General features: G+C 45.5%; 1 protein-coding gene across 1 annotated transcript in view; it reads left to right on the top strand.

Moving 5' to 3' along the window:
- The window catches only part of GRIN2B (glutamate ionotropic receptor NMDA type subunit 2B), a 410291-nt gene that overhangs the window by 362973 nt on the left and 20628 nt on the right, over nt 1-26690 (top strand). The window contains exons 10-11 of the mRNA XM_042945857.1: nt 621-746; nt 3280-3509. Of these exons, the coding sequence (XP_042801791.1) occupies nt 621-746; nt 3280-3509 (356 nt within the window). The remainder of the gene's footprint in view (nt 1-620; nt 747-3279; nt 3510-26690) is intronic.

Genomic DNA, 26690 nt, shown 5'->3' with positions numbered 1-26690 from the left:
TTTTTTTGGACATTGACTTCTATTCTCATACCCTAACGATGTTTAATAAAATCCACCACAATAAAGAGGGTTGAAAAGTAAATATAGGCTGGGAAGTTTAGAGGAGGTGAGGCAAGGGGGCAAAAGAGTTGTTCGCTGGATGTAATTATTACTGAACCAAGTTAAGCCAGAAGTAGTGACCGTGCCTGTTGAGAATGAATTTGCACACAAGCCTGGGAAGCATTGGTGAAAGCTTGTCCAGGTCTCCGTCATGTGGTGTGGCCAGCCATATAGGTGAGACCATAAGCCATGAACCACACCCATATGATTCATTTACTCCAGATCTAGTTATTCTTGTAGTTGTGCATTTGCTGGCCATGGCAGAAACTATCTCAAAAAGTTCAGAGGCAAGAAGCTCTCCTTCTCTGGAAGAAAAGAAACAGGGGAATGGAGACACCCAGACATAGCCTCTCACCTCTCCCCTGCCCGGGCCCTGGCTCTCTGAAGGGACACAACACAACTGTGGTTTGTTCTCCCCTCAGAAAACACGTGTTGCCTGAGCAAATGGATATGCAAATAAGTCAGAATCTGTTTTTGCTCTGTTTTAATTCTGAGCACTGATTTTTTCTTTCCTTCCCCAGAGCCATTCAGTGCTGACGTATGGGTTATGATGTTCGTGATGCTGCTCATCGTCTCAGCCGTGGCTGTCTTTGTCTTCGAGTACTTCAGCCCTGTGGGTTATAACAGGTGCCTCGCTGATGGCAGAGGTAAGGCCAGCTGTAGCCGTTGGCATTTCTGCGCTCTGTTTTTTTCTCGTTGTCACTTCCGGGCCTCTGTACGCCTCATGTGGTGTCTGCCCCTTCCCTAACTCATCCGTTTCCGAAAACGAACCCTCAGCCTTCTATGTCAACAGCTTGGCAACTCATTAGAAATACCCCAATTAAGAGGTTAGTCTGAATCGGTATGTCCCCTCGCTGGCAGAAGCCTCACCCAGCAAGCCCAGTTCCCCCCCCGGGGGTAAACGAGAGGAAAGCTAGCAGGAGATCCGCATGGCATAAACATGTCAGAGGAAACTATTTTGATAACCTTAGGCGGTGAGCAGTCTGTCTGAACAGATGGACTAACAAGGCAGATATACCCATATATTAAGAATAAAAACTTTAGACTGCCCCAGGGTACATGCAGGGTAGCTGTGGCTGAAAGAGTTCTCCACCGCTGAGGTACAAGATCTCCAAAGCATGTGACCCTGACTCAGATCCCTCTTCCAGGGGGTACAGACATTGGGTGTTTGAAATAAAATGGCCAACGGATAGCAATTCTGACCCATAGCTACTGTCGGGGGCAGTCCAATTTTCTGGCTAAGTGGGTCAAGAGATATGAGGGCTGCCCATGTGTGTGAGGCATTTATGAGACCTCACAAAACATTTACTAGATTTCTGAAGGGGGCTATGGGACCCTTGTGAATACATCCTCTAAAACTTTCTGAAAACCCCAGAATTAGGAAATAGTACACTTTTTTCTGAGTCTACTCCCTTCCAGAATGTGAGCTTTATTCTGAAATTATGCCTCCAAGAGAAAAGATTTTTTTTTTTAACCTGCACCACACAAAGAATCATCAGTGGGCACTTAAAACACAAAGGTGCTTGGACCTGATTTTCTAATATTCTGATTCACTAAGTCCAGTGTGGAGCTTGGACCACTACTATATTCCAAAATAGTGGTTTTCTACCTTGGTTGCATAATAGAATAACCACCCACCCCACAGCAATTTAATAAGAACCTTTGGGGTTGGGGTGCTAGGCGGCAGTCTGTTGACTTCACAGTCCAGGCGGTAAACCACTCCTACCCTGAGGTATTTCTGGGTGCAGACCCTCCTTCTTATTTGGCTCGTGCATTCTGGAGCGGAGGTCTGAATGTCTCCACAATAGGGTCCAGTCAGGGGACTTTGTGCCTGTGCCCAAGGGTCTTCCAGAACCAGAACGTACTCCCCATCCCGAGGGCATTAGTAACAAGTGAAACCTCTGAGAAACACACAAGGACATACATATGTTGACAGTGCCCAGAACTGAGGTTAGTGGATGCTGTCCCTTCACCTTGAAGAAATCAAAGAGGCAAAAAATCCAGCCACAAAATTCAAAGCAAGGGCTTATGATTACTTATTTTACCAAAGGACGCTTGTCTTCGCGAAGGAACTCAACACGGGATCACTTTAAATATCAAGTCTCCTTGGGGCATTTTACAATGTACAACACTTTGATTTATGAACAACTTTTTAGTTACACATCTGCTCCATGAAATAAGGTCCACATGCACAGATGTGTGTGCACAGTGAGACACTGGGCTTGACATGTGTAGTCACTGATTTAGTTGTCAGAGCAGATGCCATCAGGATCACAGATAGCATCATAAGACGTGTGCTAATGTGTTGTGAAACTGTGCAGGCAGATGTTCATTTCTGCAGTGGAGGGGCTACATCATGGCGAGATTTTGCCATCGCCAAGCCCTGAAAGCAGGGAGGCCACAATAAATCTATGGGCAGAAGCCCTGGCACGGTGTGCATAAAGGTTGGGGGGGAAGAGGTCAAAGACAGTCTACTTTTCTGCCCTCAGATAGTGTGGCAAAAGCCAGGTGTCTGTGACTTCCTCCCTGGGCTTCCTGATACTCTTTTACACAGAAGCTACCATGATAGGAAACAATTGGGATGTGTTGGCATTGGACTGGGGTCAAGGTTATCTTTGAAACATTTACTGCAAAGCACTAGAAGCGAAAGAAGAATTAGACTAAAGGACATTCAAAGTCATCTAGCATCAGTGTGAATAAAATTCTAGAAGGTCCATGACAGTGGTAGAAGAGTCCACACAATTCTTGTGGACCTTTTTTTTAAGGTTGAAATCCTTTCTTGGTTGGTACAAATATAAATTTTAGGAACAACAGTAATAAGGGCACAAGTGTGACAGTAGTGGGGTAGTTGCCTTTGTTATTATTCAGTTTTGATGTGATCTTGAGGGTCTCATATACACGGGGGCAGGAAGCCGGTGCCCGGGCTGAATCACGAACATTAGTTGAAGGAGGACCTCATGCACACCCCAGACCCCTGGATTTTCTTCTAAAGAGCCCTCTTCTGCCTTCCTGAGGGTCCCGGGAGAAGAGAGGCACAAGCTGTCAACTTAAAAGTGTCTGTATCTTAGTTGGGGTATTTCCTGCTCTGAGCAGGAACTTACCAGCTCTGTGTATTTGTAGGTGTAAATAAAATCAGTGATTCTGTCTTGACGTTCTGCCCTTGTCTTTTCATCATGACAGAGCCAGGTGGCCCATCTTTTACCATCGGCAAAGCTATTTGGTTACTCTGGGGTCTGGTGTTTAACAACTCCGTCCCCGTGCAGAACCCAAAGGGGACCACCTCCAAGATCATGGTGTCGGTGTGGGCCTTCTTTGCCGTCATCTTCCTGGCCAGCTACACTGCCAACTTAGCTGCCTTCATGATCCAAGAGGAGTATGTGGACCAGGTTTCTGGCCTGAGTGACAAAAAGGTAAGAGAACCATTTGAAACTGCCCATCTTGCCCTCAGTCCTATTCTGAGCCATACTCGAAAGTTCTCACATACCTGTTAATTTTCTCCACCTTTGGAATCGGGGCAGTTCTTTCTTGTGTTTCCTTATGTGGGGATATGGGAGCAAAAATCAGGGTCCCTACTGAAATAATAGTACTTCACATTCGCCTTCTGATTTGTGAAAGGTTGGCAAAAGCACACCCTGGGCTGCAAATAAGCTGCTTGATGTGGTCACGGCTTTCTGAGTATATGGTACCTCCTACCGGATGTGCTTGGGTGGCCCGTCAGCACAGGGCTGCCTGTTCGGTGTGTTATTAGAGGGTCGCCCCCGGTGACCCACACTGAGGGCGCTGGCCCATTGTGGCCTTCATTTTCCGCCCAGTGGGCTCTCCGTTTGTTCATCTGCACACCCGTGTGTTCCCAGGGCTAAGCAGGAGGGTGGTACACATTGTTCCTGAAGAGAAGGAACTGCTGTTGAACTCGACGATTGCCCCATGTGGTGCTGGTGAATAGGTGGCCCCCATACCCATGGCAGGCCCCCTGCCAGGCTGTGCAGTCGAGAAAGGAACGAGAGTCTCTGCTGGTTTGCATCTTTCCTGGAGGAGGATGTGCCAAACCTGTCCTACACACGGTACTCTCCAGGTCTGCCTGAAGCTTCACGGTTTCTGTGGGCCATCTGTCCCCTGAGGCCATGATAGCTGGGAGGGTCCAAGACTAGGGATAGGAGCTACCTCCACGGAATGGCCAGTAAGACTCGGGGATGCCCCTGCATCATTCCGGAGACTCACCCACAACAGATTTCCCACCCTGTGTTTCCTCAAGAGTGAGAAAATGTGAAGGGCACCCAGGTGACTCAGTCGGTCAAGCATGTGACTCTTGATCTCAGCTCAGGTCATGACCTCACAGTTCAGGAGATCGGGCCCCATGTCAGGCTCTGCACTGACCCTGCGGAGCCTGCTTGGGATTCTCTCTCTCCCTCTCTCTCTGCCTCCCCCCTTTCTCTCTCAAAATAAATAGAATAAACTTAAAAAAAAAAGATTTAGAGAATGTGATTTCCCACCCCTTTCCCCAGGATGAAACTACAAGATATAGACAGATCTGTGTTTGGAACAGATAGGTCAGAGAGTCAATGATTTCTAACATAGGGCAGGTTTCCCCAAAATAAAATTTTAAACACTTGGCAAATGGTTTGAGAAGAGTTAAAAGGAAGGGCATAGGTTCTGATTTCTCCATCTACTCACCTCTGCTCACCAAGAACACTCAAAAGCATGTGAGAAAGGGAATGGAAAAAAAAATATATATATATGTACATATGAGGCTCATTCCCTGTGTTTACCTTGTCATATTAGCTCTTTCTCTGACTTGTCTTCCTTTGTTTTCTTCATTAAAAAAAAAAATTTAACATTAATTTAATTTTTGAGAGACAGAGGAGACAGAGCCTGAGCAGGTGAGGGGCAAAGAGAGGGAGTCACAGATTCCGAAGCAGGCTCGGACTCTGAGCTTGGTCAGCACAGAGCCCGATACGGGGCTTGAACTCACCAGCCGCGAGATCATGACCTGAGCCAAAGTCGGATGCTTAACCGACTGAGCCACACAGGCACCCCCTTTATTTTCTTCATTTTAAAAAATAATACCTCTTATGTAGTTCTTCTTCCTTGTTTTTAAGTTTTTATTTACTTCGCTCTTCTAACGCATGATTTATTATTCATGTATTCATATATTCATGAATTTATTACTTAGTTCATTTTAAACATTTCTCTTTGGTCCTTCGTCAACATCTTTCATCATTATGATCCTGACTCAGAAAAGTTGAATTACATACCTCCCTTCACCTCCTGTTACACTAATTTCTGTGCCTGTTTCTGTGACAGGGGCAGCAATAGGGCTAAGAACAGCTAGTTCCTCAGGGCTCCTCGCTTGAATGTAGCATAGATGAGGTGAACTGTGCCCGTCCTAAAACACGGATGGATGTGGCAGCAGCATGGTGGGCCGTGTCCTCACATGTGGATTTGCCAGAGGTGTGGCCTACCGTGTCTTCTCATCAGGCTCTGCGGAGGCTTGGTCGATCATGTCCCCACGCGGAATATGGTGGGACCATATCGCCATGCGGTCAGTAGTATGGCAGAGGTACGTGGACCACAGTCCCTCTTGGAGCTCTGGGCTACTAAGTGAGGGATCCACCATATTTATCATTTGGTTTTCTTCAAGTATCTCTGAGAATTGCTTAGGGCACTGTCTTTATCTTTCCCATACATTCACGAGCCACCTGGCAGCAACCATACGATTTTCTATGTGAATTAAGCATAATTAAGGTGCAAGGAGACGGTTTTCCCTTCGGTGGTTTTGAAAGAACATATCGTTCTAGGCTGCTGAAACCAAAGAGGTTGTGCACCTGTCTGTCCTCCACACCACGTTGGTTATGTTCTGAAAAGTTGGATCCCATCAGTTCTTTGCTTAAAGAACGTCAGTGGCTCCCTTGCTTGTAGAATACGGACTGTTATTCTCAGGGCCTTTACATATGATTCCAGTGTATTCCAGCTCTTCAGTCTCGTCAGCCAGTGCTTAGTGTCTTGCGGCCTACCCGCTAGGCCTCCTAGACTTCTTATCTTTGCCAGCCATGCCTCTGTGTGTGCGTCTTCCTGGGATGTTCTTCTCTTGACTTCACTCACTAAACTCCTACTGAAATTTCCAGACCCAGATTAGAGGTCACTTCATTTGTAGAGCTTTCCTTGGGTCATCTGGCTGGTGAGTCATACTCTCCACTGACGTGGCAGTCATCCATACCTTTATTAATAACACCTGTCTTCCACATTATCATGTAATAATCTATAGGCCTCTACCTAACTGTATCTCCCCCATTTGACCATGACTTCCATAAGGGCAGTGTCAATAACTTGGTTATCCTTATTTTAAAAAAGTCCGTGAGGAGAGGGGGAGATGGGATATATTTACGTAAGAGGCTCTTGCGCAGAACACCAGACTAAGCATTATAGGCAAAGGTAAAACAACAAGGGAGCAAGAACCCTTTCACAACTGTGTGATTTGAAAATACGTGAAAATGGTTATCAGATACATTTCAGAACTTTGCAAATGACAAAATAGTAAAGTGTAAGCATCCTGCCAGACATTGTGACATAATTTACATAATTATAGAAAACATTTAAGTAACTAATGACATATAACGCATATCAGTGTCAGGAATGCTAATACAAATCAGAGTGTTTTCTGAAAGTGCGCTTATAATCCCCAAATTGGTATTAGTTTTCCTTCCCAACACCTTTGGAAAACAACGTCTTGGGCCTGACTTTGCATGACAGCAAGTGTATTCTGTGAATTTAGAAAAAGAGAATGTAAAGAATGAAGTTGTCAAGACAGCAGCAGTGAGAATAGAAATGAGGTGATTTTGAAGATTCTTCTTTCAGTGAAGTTAAATTTTCATCAAGGAAAGTAACACTTGAAATGGAAGAGATTTCTTAAACTTGTTTTCACTGTCACGGATGGCGTATCTTCCATACAACTCAAATCAAATGGTGAATATCTTGCGGTGATGAGGAGATGACATTTATAGCCATTAAATTTATATATCTTTAGGAAATTATCTTCAATTTCTTGGCGGAGAAATGTTCCCAGATCTCATTTATGGTAAGGCACAAAATCAGAGTGTTCAGAGTTAAGTTTCCATGAAAACCTATTTTGGGGCTCCTTTTCACTGGATGGCTTCCACTGTGCACTAGCACATTACATCAGTGAATTCAGAATTATCCCACTACATGCTGTAACTAAATATGGGTGCAAGTTCTAACATTTAGCAGCCCTACTGTACATTCCCTCGGCTCCCCCAGTGGGAGGAAAATGTAAGGAAGCTGGTGACATCTTTCTCCTCTTAACAAAGAGCCCACCATGCTACTTCTTCTACTGTTTCTCACCTATCCGGATGGATTTCTCATTTTGCAGCCCGCCGGCCACAGAAAGGAGGGGAAAGAGCCTGACCACCAGGTGAAGGAAGGGACATATTTACCAGGCCCATTATGTACGTTACCTATATCTTATATGCGTATTCTTCACGTAGGTACGATCATTCTCACTTTACAAATATGACACTGAGACTCTGGGAAGTTTACTGACTTCCCTAAAGTCCCACATTCGCAAGTGACAGAGCCAAGGTTTGAGTCCCTGGGTGTTTGGCTCTAAAATCACTTTGCCAGGATTTCTCCCTCGTAGCTCATCCCAGACCAAGTTACGACGTAGCTAAGGATTGGTATTGACACCCTGCCCCCGCTTTTTCATCTCATTTTCTGTTCTCTAACTTAATGACTTTCTGTATCAGTTCCACTTAACCCTCAGGTCACCATACACCGCCACCCCCAGGACTACTGTTACTACTTCTGTTCCGGATAATGGTAATAACAGTCATCGTTATTATTAATATAACTTCAACAATAATATCTCTGCAAACGTTTTTTTCAGCTCTCACAAACCAGGCAGAATGCCAGTTACGTTACCTAGATTATCTCATGTAATGACACTGTTAATGTTTTCATTTGTGGATGAGGCAGCTGAAGTGGGAAAGGTTAAGTAATTTCCCTTTTGATGTTCTTCGCTGCCTAGGGCCCTTAAACAGTGTTCCATCCTGGTTAGATCCCAGTGCTTTGTTTCCGTTAATCCTCCTTCTTCCTATCCTCCCATCTACCTTGTCAAAGCATAACACGTTAGATCCTTTTCCTCTACCAAAAAGCAGCTATCTGATGAACTGATCCACAGTAATTAGACAGTATCTTAACATTTGCACTTTATTTAAGAAGGCTTTCAGAGGCATTACTTTAAATCGAGAATAATGGTGATTTCCAGTACTTGTGCAGGTTAATGGCCCACAAATTGACTTTAGCTTGAGCCCAGTGTGACCCTGAACTTTCAGCCCCTGCTGGAGGAGGGAAGAGGGGTGGCAGCAGGAGAGAGAAGGGACAGTTACGGAGTCATGGGGTGAAGAAAGCCCGCAAGGAGGCAGAGACTTTGAAGGTCGCTGGAAACCGCCATCCGATCATTGGGTTTCCAAGCATGTTTGGCTGCGTCCTGCTTCACGCATTCTCACCACCAATGTGACGTGCACCCACGTTGTTTTTTGCGGTTTTTTTCTTCCAGGAACCCTAGGAATTTTTTATTAACTGTAAAATGTCCAAAAGGTGCTTGTCTGGTTAACAAGGACAACCTCCTTTGCTTGCAACATGGAAGGTATAATCAGGACAGCCTTCTAACCACTGGGGGAGGGCCTATGGCTTTTCTAGATAATGATTATTCTGAGTTTCTGTGAAGCCTCATAGGATCTTGAAGTCATCTCCTATCCTTTTGGAATACAGACAGTGTAGGATTTTTAAATCCACATGCACACAGGTTCGATATGCATTCTGGAAGAAAACCAGCCTAGCGATAAGCATATTTACACCACAGTACACGGACTTGTAATGTTTGGATGGTATTTGAGCACATGAGGAAAATGGGCTGTGCCGTCCACTGTGCAGAGGTGTCTTCCTTGTCCTATTAATTTTAGGCCGAAAGCCAGTGAGAGACAGCTGACCTCAAGCTGGATCTGTCACACCTTGGGCCTGACCCTCTTGGTCAGATCACGGAACACTGAACCAAAAATAGTTTACTTGGGGAAGTGGCAGGCATGACTAACTAGCCAGGGAGCTAGAAACGAGGGCCTGTGCCGGACCTTCAGGTAGCTGAGCAAAATAGGGTGTGATTTCTTGCGTGGGAGTCCTGTGGAGCTGTCAAGCAACTGGTCCTCTTGTAACAGCTGGTCAAGAGCAATTCTGGAAGATGTGGTAAGAAAAGAAAACTCAGACCCTGGGCGAATACAGGGCACACGGCATGCGTGCGTAGGGGAAGGGGCACCTGCCCCTTTGTCGCTCCATTACCAGAACCAATATGACATTGTACATGGGCTGTCACCCCAAGTACTGAATATCCCTCATTCTTTCCAGGGTGGCCTTCGTCAAGATAGATCCAGAACAAAGCTTGGGACTTGCCCAGCCCCAGTTCTGTTGATCAGCATCAGCTATCACCACTTCTCTAATTTTATTTGAGAATGGGACTACTTCTGCCTCTTGCTAATTCCTGAGTCCATTTTTTACTCGAACCCTAATTCCTGAGTCCAGTTTTGACTTGACCAAGGCATCCAGTGGGACTTTGCAGTGGTCATCCTAGTTCCAGGGTGCACATGGCTTGGTGTTGACTGCTGGGCTCCAAAGGGGAGCCCAGAGTCTCCTTTCTCTACTTTCTGGGTGCCTCTCCACAGAATCAGGCTTCACCTTGGCCCCCTGTCCCCTTGGCCACCTGCTTCCTGACATTCCATGGCTTCCCACACAGGATTCCTTACTTCTGACCTCTGCTATACTGTTGGGGCTTATAGTGGGTTGAATGGGCCACCTCCTAAAAGATACATCCACATCCTAAGCCCTGGATTCTGTGAGTAATAACTGTATTTGGAAAAAAAAAAAAAAAAACAAAACATCTTTGCAGATGTAATTAAGTTAAGGATCTCAAGATAAGATCATCCTGGATTATCCAGGTTGGCGCTAAATCCAATGACAAGTGTTCTTGGACAAGAGAGAAAGGTAGAGATTTGACACAGAAGAGAGTATCAGGAGAAGGCAGAAGCAGAGATTGGAGTGTTACAGCCACAAGAACCACCTGGAAGCTGGAAGAGGCAAGGAATAGATTCTCCCCTAGAGCCTCTGGAGGAAGCACAGCGCTGGCACTTTGATTTTGGACCTCTGGCCTCCAGAGCTATGTGAAAATAACTATGTGTTGTTTTAATGGTAATTTGTAAAGGCAGCCACAGGAAACTCCTACAGGGCCTCTGTGACTCTCTTACCACCTGCACTCTGAGCTCCTTGCAGACGCTAAACTTCAGAGTTTCTCTTACTCGTCTCAGTCTCCTCTGTCAGCACCCGGCCCCATCCTTCCAACGTGGGTATTTCTTACAGCAGGATCCAGTTCAGCTCCTTTGCTTCAAAGAATTGATCTACATCACACTGAAGATTTGCAGAGACATGTTTTACACGTGACGGAAGTCTTCTCCGTGCTGGTGGATTTTATTTAGGGAGACAGTAAAAAACCTAAGTGTCATTGTGTGCTCCCGTTCGCTCGGTCCTTCAGCCTGATTTCGGTCAGCTCCTCACAGTATATTGTGTGTGCACACTTCCCACACAACCTTCTACTAGACCTCTTTATAGTAACATTGTCAAAGGGGATTGAGAACCTGTTTTTGTATGATGTATCATTTCCATAACTCCTTTCTAGGGAAAAATATGATTAATGCACCCCTCTCACGTTCTGGATTGTGTTGCGTTGTTCAAATCACAGAACTAGAAGGGACTTGATTTGATCAAAAGGCACAGGTGACATTTTTCTTAACAAAGGTAAACAGGTGTCCTCTCTCTTCATGTAGATGAGCGGATCTTCCTTGTTAGATTCTTTGCTACACAGGAATGCATACTCATATATATATATATATATATATATATATATATATATATGTGTGTGTGTGTGTGTGTGTGTGTGTGTGTACATGTGTGTATATATGTATACACACATGTACACACATACACACACACACATATATATATATATATATACAGTTGACACTTGAACAACGTGGGGGTAGGAACACCAATCCCTTGCACAGTCAAAAATCTGAGTATAAGTTTTGACTCTCCCAAAACTTAACTGCTAGTGGCCTAATGTTGACTGGAAGCCTTATGCTTACATAAATACCCAATTAACATATATTTTGTATGTTTATATGTATTACATACTGCCTTCTTACAATAAAGGTAAGAAGAAAGAAGGGGTGCCTGGGTGGCTCAGTCAGTTAAGCATCTGACTCTTGGTTTCAACTCAGGTTATGATCTCACGGTTCATGGGTTCAAGCCCCACATCGGGCTTCCCGCTAACAGTGTGGTGCCTTCTTGGATTCTCTTTCTCCCGCTTTCTCTGCCTCTCCCCTGCTTGCTCGCTCTCTCTGTCTCTCAAAATAAATAAATATTTTTTAAAAGGTAGAGAAAAGAAAATGCTATTAAGGAAATCATAAGGAAGAGAAAATACACTTACACTACTAGATTGTATTTATAGAAGAAAATCCTCATATAAATGGACCTGGGCAGTTCAAACCCATGTTGTCCAAGGGTCAACTGTATATCTATCCTCCAAAAGTACATATGGACACTTGTTGGGATGAGCACTGGGTGTTGTATGTAAGCGATGAATCATGGGAATCTACCCCCCAAACCAAGAGCACACTGTATACACTATATGTTAGCCAACTTGATGATAAATTATATTTAAAAAAAAAAGAGTACATATGGATAACAAGATAACTGGGTAGCTAGGAACTTAACACAAAGCTACATAAGGAACATATGTTTCCCATGTACATAGACCATAAGTTTTACAATGTAGATCTGAGAAAGGTTGTCTTTCTTACCTGGCAAAAGAAGAAAGTTTGTCTCATTCTGTTGATAAGCGGAACCATCTTTCTGTGAAATGAGTAAAAATAGAATGAAATGAAGGCAAGAAGGAAGGAGGAAGGAAAGAAACAAAGGAAGGAGGGAAGGTAGGAAGGAAAGAAAGAAGGAAAGAAGGAAAAGAAAAGAAGGAAGAAAGGGCAAAGAAAAGCATCAGAACCAATCTTGGACTCTGTATAACTCTTCTTAGAAATATGTCCCTATGTAAGATATTAGAGGAACAGAGCCTTCCTGGAGCCATAACATTTTTAAAAATGCAACTATACAAGCTAACATGAGTATGAATTCACAGTTTCCTCACCTCTGTTGAATTGAACTGGGCCCCAAATAAATTTGCAGTTTGCAATAAACAACACATGATTTCAGTTAACAAAAATCAAAGCATATAGCATGGCAGGCCGTACCTAAGCTTTGGGTGCTCTAAGAGTGGGAGGAGCCGATTACTTCTTCGAACTGGTCAGATCACTGAATTTATCTGTGTGACTTCCATCTCAGGTCTCTCTCTGTCAGGCCATCTCTCCCAGGCTGGGAAGGGCAAGTGGCTCTGGGGACTCCCAGGGGTGATGGAATCTACTTACAGCCAGGTCTCTGGTCCTAGGAGAAGAGCTGTTCTGGTTAGCTGACTACTGAAGGCAGTTTCTTCATTTTGAAATTTATTTCCTCCAAAGAAAAATAAGAGAATTCCTCAACATCCTTTTCTCTCTCATCAAAAACACAAAGTAGAAATAAGTGTTTTAGTATAAGGGGGCTAAACTTTTATACGCTCACTAAATCTCGGCTTGTGGGTTGAGAATTTATTAAGAAGTAGTGTTTCTTGCTGGGCAACTAAGTGCAAGTCCTTTGAGACAAATTAGTGCAGCCATCACAATTTATATGTGGCCAAAGGCATCAGGCCTAAAATGAATTAGGCTTTAGAGAGGTTCCAGTTGTGTCCACAGTGAACATTGTAGCCTGGGCGAGCTCTGGGCTCTGTGGATGCTTCAGCCTTTTTTGCCCTTCCAGTGCCCTTCCTTGCCATCATGATGGCAAGAGTAGACAAGGGTCCCAGTGGACTGTGTAACACCTGTTATATTTTTGGAAGCTTTCTGCAGAGCTGGGCATGTGCTGGGGCCAGTAGGGATCTGAGACCGCCAGAGGCTGGGGAAGCCCAACCATTTCATTCATAATTCGATATTGGGTTTTCTTCTCCAGCATGGCTCACACAGAGCCATTAAGAGACCACTCATGCTCTGTATTTGCTCTGGTATTTTATGCAGTCCTGTCTGGAGGGCTTTGATTCAGACTATCAGGGGCATTGTCTCCAGGCCGGTGTGATCCTGAGAGCTGCCCGAACGGAGAGAAGGAAACAAGCAGGCGAGAAGCTCCATCACGGTGCGTGCAGGAGGCAGTCGGGAGGAGGAAGATGAGAGCTTCAGGTCCTCACTTGAAAAATTATATGGCTAGTCTGTTTGAGTAGCTCTTTCTGTTGTGGGGACACAGGAGAAGTAGCTGCCTGGGAAGGGGCGGGGTGGAGCAGAGCACGAATATCAAAGTCACTTGGGGAACCTTTTCAAATGAATAGGACCCTGTCCATCCAGGTAGAAGTAACGTACAGGTGCAAAAGCTCCCACCTAACAGGACCTGCCAGCAGGCGGCCAGGAAACCACAACTGTAAGACGGGTCATGAGAGCACATTACTTTGGGGGAAGTTATTAGAGGTCCGTGGCATCCCCTCCTATCCTCCCACTCCCCTCAAACCCACTAAAAGGGTTTTGAAGGGATCATTTGGAGAGCTTGGCATTCACCCCCTACAGTTCAAATGAAGAAACAGTGGCATTTGACCTGTAGCTGAGAAGATCGAGGATGACGGGTCTTGGCTTGAGCCAGTCGCCTGGTGGGTGGTCCAGATCCCCACCAGTGATGAGGTAGGCCTTTGTTCCTCAAGTCTAGATTAGGCCACATGGGCAGGAGGGAGTCAGTCTGGGCCAGGAGCGGAGGGGGGTGTTTTTAAAGATACCCTGCTCAAAGGGCTTCCTGCTTAGGATGAGGCAATCGAAACAGAAATACACAGGAGGGGTGTCATCTGATGGAGAAGCCGGAGGGACTGATGTAAGCAGCCAGCTGCAATCAGGGAGTTGCTGACCAATGTTCTCACTCTGAAAGACTCTCTGAGGAACCCATGAACTTGCCTGACAAGGAGAAGAGTCTGCTTTGAACTCTGGCCACGCATAGAGACCATCAGCACTAGATCAGCACAGTGCCCATCAAGTGAATGCTTTCCTGCCTCCCAGGACCTTTCCTAGCTCCCCTGCCTTTATCCCCTTCTTCTAGAACAGCTAGAATACAAAATCTATAGCAGTGGGCTTCACTTTGCCCTTTATCTTGGCTAGCTGATAGTCACTGAGATTCCTGGGGCCAAATCTGCATGAGTTTCTCAACACCTATTGAACATTTATTGAATGTGTCTGTTGTGAGACTCTTCACATTTGTTTATATTTTTAATCATCATACCCACCCTTTAAGCTAGATATCATTAACATTATTTTACAGATGAGAATCATGGAACAGTTAAGCAAATTCACTGACATCCTACAACTAGGAAGTGAGGGCATCGGGATTTGATCTAGGGAGAACTGACCCCATAAACCTGCAGCGGTCCCATTTAATTGCACTGACCGAGCCCCGTGTGCCTGGGTGTGCCTCTAGAGGTGTTGGCCTGAGGCGGCAGAAGACCGTCAAACCCCCGGTCACGGGGGCCCTTTCTGCCCTGACCTCTCGGATTCTCGAGAGGGTGATTGGACCACAGAGGGTGGCTAGACCACTCTCGACCCAGCTGTAAGTGCACAGGAACATAGAAGGGACTCTGTTCACTCGAATCTAAGAGATTGTTCAGCACTGGCTCTGTTGCCTTTGTTTCTGAACTCATTTCTTACACATTTACAAGCCACTTACTTATTGAGGGTTGACTAGATGAACGAATCAAACGGACATAGAATGTTCTTGGATGCGGAGTTTCTCTCTTTTAGGAAGAAACCAATGGACTTAACCCAAGCCAGCCAGAAAGGAAAAGATCTCACTCTCAGGAACCTTCCCTTCAGCGGAAAGGAAGGCAGAGAGGAAAGAATTGGAGAGGAGGGAAATGTGCCCTGCTGCGTCCCTCTGTCTTCATCTTAGGACGGGAGTAAGGCAAGAACACTATTGACTGTTTCTGAGGCATCTGTGGCCTCGGGGTAGACCATGAGTAGCTTAAGTTCTACAAACCACCTTGATATTAAAACTGCCAAATGCTTAATTCCCTAACACTTGCTCACACATCTCCTAGCTTATCACTAGCACTACAGCGTGTTCTGAGTTAAGTACAAGCCAGTTCAGTTTCTTGCAAGAACTGATTGCCAACAGACCCAGAGACAGCTGGGACTCAGCCTTTTTTGGACTGAGTACAAAAGAGATGTTGAGCTGGGTGTCATTGTGGTACTAAAGAAAGAATGCTAGGATGTCTAATGATGTCTCCTAGTGGCCTCAAACACAAATTGAACAAGATGGCTAACAGCATTGCGTTATGAAGGACACTGCAGCCGTGGACCTCCCGGGCACAGGAACCTCCGGGGAATGAGCCTTTTCTTGCTCCCAGAAAAAAAAAAAAAAATTGCAGCTGAGCACACAAGGTTCCCACTCACATGCCTGTACATGACACACCCACCCATCGCTGCAGACACACGCACACGCCACAGAGGGTGCAGATGCCGCTTTGACTTGGAGCACTGAGCAATTTTCTGCTTTTTCCTTTTCTCCTTATAAAAGCGCGTCAAATTAATTGCGGCCAATTATGTACAAATCCCTTTCTCTCTGCCAATCAGGGCTGCCTGAACGGGCAAGAGGCGCTCTCACCTGCTTCATTATGCAAATTGATATTCAAACGTGGAAGAACAATGCAGCCTTCAGCACAGCAGTGATTCCAGGTTGCTAATGAGAAGAGGCTGCTGCCAGAGGAGTCTGTTCTAATCCTCTGCTGCTGACAGGAGAAGGCTGAGAAGGCTTCCCGTGGAGATGGGGCAGAGTCAGTCAGCACCGGCTCCCAGAGCACCTGTTACCCCCGTGCAACTCAGGCCCCCACGAAGAGGGTCACCACTAGGTCTGACAAGATTCGGGGTGATTTGGAGTCCAAACAGTATAGACCGAGCAGCCTGATTTCCTTAAATACCCCTGCGGTCTGACAGCCATAAATACATGGCACAGGACATGGTGGGCATCTGTAAGCATGGGGTCAGGTGTGGCCCTAAAAGTACCAACACTCAGAATGCCTGCGGTCAGGGGCAAGTCCACCATGCAAAGCACACAGAAAAAACGATCCACACACCCAGAGGAAGAAGTCAGTGAACACTGAGGTCTCACATTGCGAGATTAATTTATTTGGAAAAGGCCTGTGCCGTTCAGCCATTCGTTCATTCAGGAGCCACCATATGCAGAGAAAGAGATACTTTATTCCCCACTAATGACGGTTGTGAGAACTTCTCTAATAGCTGCCTCTAATATTCCGCACTTCGGAATCTCCTCTTGAGTTGGAATTGCAATCTCTCCTCTCCACCCCAAGTCGTGGAAAAGAGGCTTTTTTTTTTTAATTTTTTTTTAACTTTTATTTATTTTTGAGACAGAGAGACACAGAGCATGAACAGGGGAGGGGCAGAGAGAGAGGGAGACACAGAATCGGAAGCAGGCTCCAGGCTCTGAGCCATCAGCCCAGAGCCCGACCCGGGGTTCGAACTCACGGACCGCGAGATCGTGACCTGAGCTGAAGTCGGACGCCCAACCGACTGAGCCACCCAGGCGCCCCGGAAAAGAGGCTTTTAACACAAGTACGTGATCGTCACTCTGGTCCCCTCTGCTGGGGATGGTAGAGCCACACACAGCGCACGGCAGAGCAGGGCATTCTGCTCAGCGGCTGTGGTTTCGCTGACCTGGGCTGGGCTAGGAGTTTGGTGCTGCGAACCCTGGTGGCTTTCTAGCTCCCTGGAATAGTCTTCATAACGCGACTTCAGTTTTTTGATTTGAAGTGTCATGAAATCACACATCATCCTGTACACCCATGTTCCAGGATAAGTCCCCCCCAGGTTACAGATGACCCAGACACGCAGCCATCCTGCCACTACCACCCCCTTCTTTGACACTACAGGACTCTATGAGAGCAGCCGTGTGCACATGAAAATAACATGACGTCTGGGGGCGCCTGGGTGGCTCGGTCGCTGGGGCATCTGACTCTTGATTTCGGCTCAGGTCATGATCCCAGGGTTGTGGGATCAAGCCCCGTGTCAGATCAGGCTCAGCACTGAGCATGGAGCCTGCTTAAGATTCTCTCTCTCTCTCTCTCTCTCTCTCTCTCTCTCTCTCTCTCCCCCACCCCTGCCCCTATCCTCTACTCTCTCTCTCTCAAAAACAAAACAAAACAACCATGACATCCTCACAACAGCTAAGGATGTGTGGTTCACTTGTCAAAAACCCCTGAAAGAAAGTAGTTCCTAAGAGAGTGCATGAGCTGGGCCAATTGGTCTGAGTGACCACTACCTTTTAATGGAATGGTTTCATGTGCTTATATTTGTAGTTTAAACATTTATATAGAAAACAAAAAGTTTTATACAATCAGCTTCTTAAAATGCAGATATCTTCGGGAGGTTGAGTGATGATTTAATCACTTTTTTTTTTCTTTTTTTTTAGACTGTCTCCCTCTTAGCAGCTAGACATGGCCTATTTGGACTGAAAAAAGGCAGTAGGTTTAATTTTGTGGATCATGTAGGAAAATAGGGACTGCCAGGTGTGGATGCCCTGGAGGAGAGCTTAGGAGAGCACCGGGCCCAGAAAGTAGGATCTGAATATTCAAAGTGAAGTACAAGGGTGAGCCCTGAATGCAAGTGAGGGAAGTCTCCTCTCCTTTTCTCTACACTTCATCACCCATCTCCTGCCCCTGCACATCCCCAGATAGCCTACCCCTTTCTCCTACAATAGCCGGAAGCCATCCTTGTTACCCTCCCCTGGAATCAGTGATCAGATGCCTGTTTCCTGCACTGCCCTGTAACATCCTTAAGGCAACAGACACACTGTTCAGCTCCTGGGACAGTGCCTGCTGCGTCTTGGAAGCGTGTTACGTGAATGAATGTTCCGAGAACATACGCTAATAAGATTAACACTAAAATTCCACTCTCTTATGGATTAAATTGCCTTTAATGAGCTACCCATTTACAATATTGTTTCTCTGGGGAAATGTATTTCTGTTTCTGAACGGCTGATTTATAAATGAACTGTTGAGGACAACCTGTTCCTAGGTTGGAGCCGACCTCTTAACAGTTGCATTTCCAAAGCCAAAAATAAATTGATCTTCGGATTATGTGTTCTTTCGCGATGTTAGCAACTGTGGCCCTTGTCCATATGAATCACTACGTAAAGCTACGTCTGTAGCTACAGCCTCAGAGGATGGGCCAGTCTTAAGTGACCATGGGCAGCATTTGCTGGGCTGGGCGCTTTACATTCTATCTCATTTGCTTACCCTGCCAAACCTTTTAGGCGGATGCTACCTTGGTTTTACAGAAGAGGAAACTGAGACTCAGCCACTGCAAAGTAGGCGATATGGCTGGGCTCCCAAACCCCTCTAGTGTCTCAGTTTCCTAATCATAAAATGAGGATGAGAGTGTTGCCTACGTTATAGCTTTTGTACTATCAAAGACTTAAAATACCTCTAAAGTGCTCAGAATGGTGTCTACTAATCCCTCAATTAAGGTTAGGGCTCGATTCCTATGGCAGACCCTGTTTTGTGCCTAAACCCATCTCACAAAGTCCATGCTGTTTCCAGTAGATGATTAACATATGCCTTGAAAGACACAAACTGCTGCTAATCCACTCCAGAGCCCACTCTGTGGTCCCGCCGCCACCCTCCCGGCTCCCTGCACTTGCATATTTCAGTGAGATTCAGGGTGGGGGTGTTGATGGGGAGCAAGTCATACGTCAGGGCTGTAAAGGTGTGCAAGGGAGAATGGAGGGGTCACTCCTCACTGCTCAGAGTCCCAGAAAATAGCTCTGGAGCCAAGGCTGCCTGGAAAAAGGTTATCTGCCATAGGCAAGAGGTGCCCAATCGTCCTTTTTTCAGCCATCCTTCTGGGTCTTTTGAGAGAAAGCACTTAGCGCACTCCAAGGCGCAGAGTAAGAATTCAGTGACTGTTTCCAAATCTACATCTGTCACCTGTCGCTGTGATAGAAAACAGTTACTTCAAATATGATTTCGTTTGGGGCGCCTGGGTGGCTCAGTCGGTTGAGCGTCCGACTTCGGCTCAGGTCATGACCTCGCGGTCCGTGAGTTCGAGCCCCGCATCGGGCTCTGGGCTGACCGCTCAGAGCCTGGAGCCTGTTTCAGATTCTGTGTCTCCCTCTCTCTCTGACCCTCCCCCATTCATGCTCTGTCTCTCCCTGTCTCAAAAATAAATAAACATTAAAAAAAAAAATACAATTTCATTTGACTACTGGGCCCTACCCCAAACAATTTCTTATGGGAGTGGACAGATTATAAAACTGGGTTTCTCTCAAAACCTTCCCTACTTGCATGGTCTGTATTGCCAAAGAATTGTCTTTCTGTTCAGATGCTCAGAAAAAGTAAACCTAACTGTTCCCAGCTCAGCTGTCTTGGAGACTCGGAAAAGAACCTTAGTTAGCTTCACTGCAAATTATTGATGAAACCGGAGAATTTTATGGTATTCCTAATTTATCATTATTATCCATTTTGACTAAGTTAGTGGTAGAAATTATGTTCTTACCATCATAAATAGTTGCTATGCTATCATAATTTGCCCACTGATGAAGGAAATACTGATGCTCGCCAGTGACCCCTTGCCATTTGGAAAATTCCCAGAAGGTCGGGTTAGATGTGAGTTTGGGAGAGCCTGAGACCCAACGGTTTCAGTCCCTACAGCTCCTCCTCTCGGTTCCCAACTCTTCCCATCCTCTTCCCATCCGCCAAACTATTGAGGATCCCTGCCAGCCAATTCCCACTTAACACATACCTTATCCTGCATATGTGCACAATGCAACTATAATGTAAGTGCGCTCTAATCAGTTTCATTGCTTTCCAGTCTCACGATCTCATCTTTGTTTATTCAACAGATAGACCCTATATATCTGCCATAAACCCCTTACTGGAACAGGGTAAAGATCCAAACAGCTCTATGCAGGCATGCTCTTGCTAACCTTTGTTGCCCAAGTCCTGAGCTCAGGGCCTAACCACACAGTCTGTCTCAGGAGTCCTCGCAGCTGCCATGCTGCTCATGGCTAAAGCCTAGAGGCTTGTTCTGCAATAAGTGGGGCTGCTTCCTCTCAAAGGGTCTCTCCAGAAACCCCTCCTACCCTTGATCAGCTCCTTGTTCAACCTGGATTCTGCCTCTTACCAGGATCCCGCCCCTTTCCACTGTTCTTTGGGTTGACTGCGTCCTCTGTTGTATCATCTGTGTGTTTTTTCTTAATGTAAGTTATTCTATTCTCTGCACTTCACATAATACCTAGTACCTGATAGAAATTAACAAGTATTTATTGGATGGCTACCAATTACCCTAGGAGCAGGATTGCCAGATTTAGCAAATAAAAATACAGGACATCCAGTTAAATTAGAATTTCTGATAAATGGCACATGTGATGTTAGTAGAAGTATGGCCAAATGTCATGGAGACCCTACCTGTGAAGTATTAGGGACCTGCCGAGATAGCCCTGGTCTCATAGTCCAGTGAGGGAGGCAGACACTCAACCAATTCTTAAAACAGAAGGTAGTAAGTACAGTGCACTGTCCTTGGGTGCTCATTTCAAGGTTAAATAAACCCAATCTTTTAACTTTTTATCTTTTTTTAAAATTTTTTTAACATTTATTTATTTTTGAGACAGAGATAGACAGAGCATCAATGGGGGAGGGTCAGAGCGAGAGAGGGAGACACAGAATCTGAAACAGGCTCCAGGCTCTGAGCTGTCAGCACAGAGCCCGACACGGGGCTTGAACTCACGAACCGCGAGATCACGACGTGAGCCGAAGTCGGACGCTTAACCGACTGAGCCACCCAGGCGCCCCTAACTTTTTATCTTAAAACTTGCTCCCATTGCCTTCCGTCACTTTCTGAACCTCCTCAAATTTCCATTGTGAGTTCTAGAAAAGAGCACACCGGGACCATAATGCCCTCCTAGTGATACACCGTGGTCCTGATATTCTCCTTCCCACCTACCATACTTCCCTTTATAGGCTCCCTATTTAAATAGCAGCACTGTGTTGTCAACCCGTGCAGCTTGTGGTCTGCTAGGGCATCACAATCTTTTTGACCATGCTTTTGACAAAGCCGGTTCCTGTCCCTTCTCACTGGAGGGCACTATGGTTTTACATCCTGTGAGACTTACTTTGTATGCTTCCTAATTGAACTTCATCCTTTTAATATCCTCTTTCATCATGCCACACTTATTGTTTTGCTATTTAATTCTCTGTCTCAAATGGCCAGCCATCCAGTCCAATTTAGTGTCATAGCAGATTTAAAGAGCAAGTTTTCCATCCCATCATTGAACTTCTTAAGGAAAATGAGACCCTCCCCTGTGTGAACAGTAAGTTATCTCCCACTCTCAACTCAAGCTGACCATGCCTACCCTTTTAGCAAGAATCCCACCTGCCCAGTCACAGGGGCCTCTTGTTTGATAAAGAAAAACTTCTTTCTTGACAGCTTACTTCGGCATTGGCTAAGATTTTTTCCCATTCTGTTAATTGACTCCTGATTTGGAATTTATAGAATAATTTTAAAGTAGGCTATCTTCTCTGTAAACCATTGACCAAGGGAACGTGACACATGTACTTGGAACCATTCAAAGGACCCAGTTCCCTGGTATCTTAAATGAATCGTTGTGAAACTCAGTAATGAAACTTTTAGCTTCCAAGTGGGTGAGACAGTATCCCCAGGAGTGCACACATTCCCTCTAATGATATCCACTCGGACAGGATTTTACTAATATAAGTGTGAAATGGACTCATCTGTATTATTTTCCCAGATAATGTGTTGCAATTCATAGGCGAGCTGTCCTGCCAGTAATCCTGTCCCTTCAGCCCATTCGTTTCTTCTACAAAAAGTATCTTCTCCCATCCTGGAATGAAACACACCTTGGGTTTCATTTTAAGTAGGAAAGTATATCTGATGAAAACTTGAAATTGTCCCTCTGAAAGTTCACATCAGACCAAGATGGTGAGGTTACATTCAAAGAGGAAGGCACTTATAAACTGTATATTGTTGGAGGCAAAAGTTCCCAGGAAACAGTGACACTGTGTCCCTTAAAGGCAGTCTGAGCTCAGGATATCCTGTAGGCAGGCCACCGAAGCATCTGATCTAACATCTGGAAGAGGCTCTAAAATAAGTTTATTTATCTCTCTGGTTTGCTATCTTTTTTTTCCTTAATAGAAATTATATGTTACATGATGTGACATACTAATGGTATTTAGCATATTTATAATGTTCGCCTCTCCCTACTATACTATAATCTCTCTGAGGACAAGATGTTTTTGTCTCTGTTCACTGGTACGTCCACAGTAACTATATACAGCCTTGCAAATATAGGTGCTCAAATATTTGTTGAAGAACAGATTGAATAATCATTTAGTCAATGAATGAATGTATGCCTCAGATAGTTACATAATTCGAATAGTGTTCACAGGATTAGCCAGTGCGTTTCTTTCTTTATTAGCCATTTGGATTTTAGAAACAGTGGACGGTAGTTTCGTAAACTAATGGATTGGGGGTAGGTAATGTAGATAAGAAATATTTGACATTTATAGTAGCAGACAGGGTTTGCTCATCTTGTGGTTTCTATTCCCAACTCATCCAAATTGAGCAGGCAGTATTGAAGAAGAATGGTGAATAAATGGGGGTCTCCAACCTCACTGCTATTGTGGTTTGTCAGCTCTTAAATTATAAAGTGATTTCAGGACTTGTCTTCTTTGAAGCCCTGATTGCTCTCCATGTCCCGTGGGAGAGGGGTACAGTGGCCCCTCAGTGGGTCCATGTGCCATATCTACACGGTTGTCTCAGTGGTGAGACTTTGCCTTCACAATCATCCAGCTTTCCACTGGACGTTTCTGCTTCCGCATGACTTCTTTAACAAGAAGTGGCCAACCCTGAAATATGGCTGCCATGCCATTTTCCACTTTCATAGGGGCAAAGAGAGAAATGATAACCAAACAGGCTCATATAAAGGAATTATTAAAAGTAAAAATAGTTTCTGATGGGGCGCCTGGGTGGCTCAGTTGGTTAAGCGTCCGACTTCGGCTCAGGTCATGATCTCGCAGTTCGCAAGTTCGAGCCCCACGTTGGGCTTTGTGCTGACCGCTCGCAGCCTGGAGCCTGCTTCAGATTCTGTGTCTCCCTCTCTCTCTGCCCCTCCCCCACACATGTTCTGTCTCTCTGTCTCAAAAAAAACATTAAAAAAATTTTTTAAGAGATAAAAATAGTTTCTGAGATTTTCCTGGAGTAAATATATGTTAAATGTCACCTCTTAAACCATCTGTGATCTTCTGCGTCTAAATCCCTGCATAAGCATCCACATCCCAGTACCAGGACACAAAGCAGATACTTACTGAATATGTCTGAATGGAGGGTAACCCGAGAAAGGAACGCGAATTAACATAGTTCAGAATGATTTTCAACGCAATGGTTGAAAGTAAAAGGGCTTTTTTGGCTTACCCTCAGTCAGCTGGCAAAATTAAATTCCATTCCTCTGCCCTATGGCTGTTGATCTTTTACTTTTGTAGCCATCACCTTAGAATAATTGTGTTACCATTGTAATTGGAGGCCCATTAAGGATGTCGTAGGCACATTGACCTATTACATGTTAAAGCATGGTGTGGCTCTAGCCGCATTGCAGATGCCCACCGGGCACTCAGTACGTGTGTGGTAACAGGAGGAAAGAAGGAAAGGAGGGGACAGGAGCAGGGAATGGCTATTTGGTCTTGGAGAGTTAATAAACTGTCCAGGCCTCTGTTTCTGGCTGCAAACAGGGAAGAAGTCTCTCAGTGGGCATTTCTCAAACTCTGTTTCACAGCCCACTAATGTTCTGGGAAACATAATGGGTATTCTTTTAAAAAATCCATGGCAGAATATGTTTGGGAAAGTTCTGTGTCAGGTTTAATAAGTTTCTTTACCAAAGGACTCATCAGAACCCTCCCCTGAGAGGGTCCACTGTGAACCCCAGAAAGGGAGGCAGTAGGCACTGTGGGCTCGCTAAGGCCCCCTCCCAGCACTGACATTCTATAAGCTGGAGTGACCCCCGCATAAGGCTGACTATTGACCAAAGCCGTAAGTTCTGCTGTGCTGTAAATGGGTCACAATGTGACCGTGTGTGCACATGCTGGCATTTCCATTTCTCGGTTTGGAACTGATGGATCTGATTGATTGCCCGGAAAGCAGAGGTGTGTCTGTCCCCCCTGACGTGCCTCTCCCTGGATCCTTACTTGCCCTCGGCCCTGCCTGGCATAGTCCATTGGCAGCCCTACCCCTGCCCTACCCCTGCCCCAGCTTCGTGTTAGGAACCTCAGCTTAGCACGCTAACAACTGGAGCACCCCCTAAATTCACTGGGGAATCTGGCATATGAAAGTCCCGATAGTAACCTTCGGTTTTCTCCCCCAAACTGTGTATGAGCTGCTAGGACTGCTCCTGAAGTTCCAGAATCCCAGTTTCCATGGTGAATCCATCTGTACCCTTTACTTGAAATCTTTAAAGGCCACTTCTCTTTGCTAGCACCCACAGCTTTTATAATATATCTGCAACAGTCCATGCACTCTCCCCGGTCGGTATGAGAAAGGGGGTGGATGGCAGTAACACCTCTTTGTAAGTCTCACCTAAGGGTAGGTTGAGGGAGCATGACCAAGGCCACCTGTCACACACGGGATGACTTCAGGATAAAAACCAAATGCCATTGTCCTTACACCTCTGTTTCACTTCATCTGCATGTTACCATAATAATCTCCAATTCTGTCACATTTTTGGTGCCAAAGAAATACTCATATGCATTGTCAAGTCCTAAATTTGACAAGCTCTTGTGGGATCTCAGATCTGACATATTTTTTTTGAAGGGAAGGTGGAGAAGGTGCCAGAAAAGATGTCCTCAGCTAGCATGAGGACAAATTAACTCCTTATTCACTAGCTATGCCACAGTAGCACTGGATCTAAGAAACGCTGCCATGCAACTTTGTGTTCTTTGTGTTGCATGATAACGCACTCACCAGTAAGGAGTGTGCTATTGATTCATTCATTCATTCATTCATTCATTCGCACCAAGAGCCTCTTAAATGCCAGGTACTGTTCTAGGCACTAGTGAGACAGCAGTGATCAACATAGACAAAATCTTCTCCCTCATGTCACTTGCATTCTAAAAGGAGGAAAAGGAAAATGAATTGAAAAAGCACTTATTTACAATATTAGGCGTTAACTGCTAACATCAGGCAGAGAAGGGAGATGGTATTGGCAGATGAGTTGCAATTTTAAGTCGAGCGGTCAGAGAAGGCCTCGGTGAGAAGACCACCGAGTAAGGGAGTGATGACTAGCCGGGGCTTTCTGAGCAGAGAGACAAGCGTGCTAGGGAATGCCTGGTATATTCTAGGAACGGCTCAGAGGCCAGTATGGCTGCTGAGGGATGGGCGAAGGAGCGTGGTGGCAGATGAGGGGGTGGGATGATGTGGACTCCACCGCTTTTCCCTTCCTTTGTCCTCCTGAATATCCAGGCTGACTTGGATCCTGTCAGGGCTTATGTTCTAGATCTCTCTCATATATTCCTCCCATGATGCTCCCCCTGAAAATAGTCCAGACCCTTAGTCATTTTGCAGTGAATGTCTCTGCTCCAGCCTCTCTGCTTTTCTAGCCACATTGCTGTAGCTGAATAGTGCTACCTAAGTACTGTGGCATCCTTCTGCAGCTTGACCGTGCAGCGGGTGCTGCTGCACGGCCTCCGTCTGTGCGCCAACTCACTGCTCCACGTTCCCATGTATGTTCTTTCCAACTTCAGTGACGTCACAGTACTTGAGTCCCTCCTCTTGCCCTGAGGGCCCTCCCCACACCTCCGCCGATGTAAGTTGGCCAACCTATAAGAGCTCCATCTCTGCCTCCTCTCGTTAGCGCCCCACCCCACCCCCTCATGACGATCCCTGCTCCCTCTGAACTCGCAGAGCCCTCGCCTGCCTTACGTCTCGTTTGGAACTTGGCACAGTCCTCCAGTCATTGGATTCTCCTACCCGACATGTGTTTGCCAAGCATCCGTTTGGTGTGGATAGAACTCTGTGGTATCGTTTATGGTCACGTGAGGACCCTGGGTTTGAACCCTTGTTCCACTGGTTTCTGGCTGTGTAGCCTTATTCAAATGACTTACCACACTGTTCATCAGTTTCCTTGTCCGCTGAGTGGGGATAACCATTCCAGCTTGTAGGGTCGATGGAAAGATTGAGTTACTCTCTGTCGGTTGTGTGATACGTTAACATGGAAGCATTAGCTGCTTCCCATTTTAATTTCCGGCTGAACAGTCATGGAAGGATTGTATCTGTTGCTTTATTTCATTTCAGAGCTTAGTGACTTAATGCATGGATTATAGCCATTGAATGTATGCCGATGATGATACTCTGTGG

This window comes from Panthera leo, chromosome B4 (genome assembly GCF_018350215.1).
Source record: "Panthera leo isolate Ple1 chromosome B4, P.leo_Ple1_pat1.1, whole genome shotgun sequence".
NCBI lineage: Eukaryota > Metazoa > Chordata > Mammalia > Carnivora > Felidae > Panthera > Panthera leo.
This window is presented reverse-complemented; position numbering and strand designations above follow the sequence as displayed.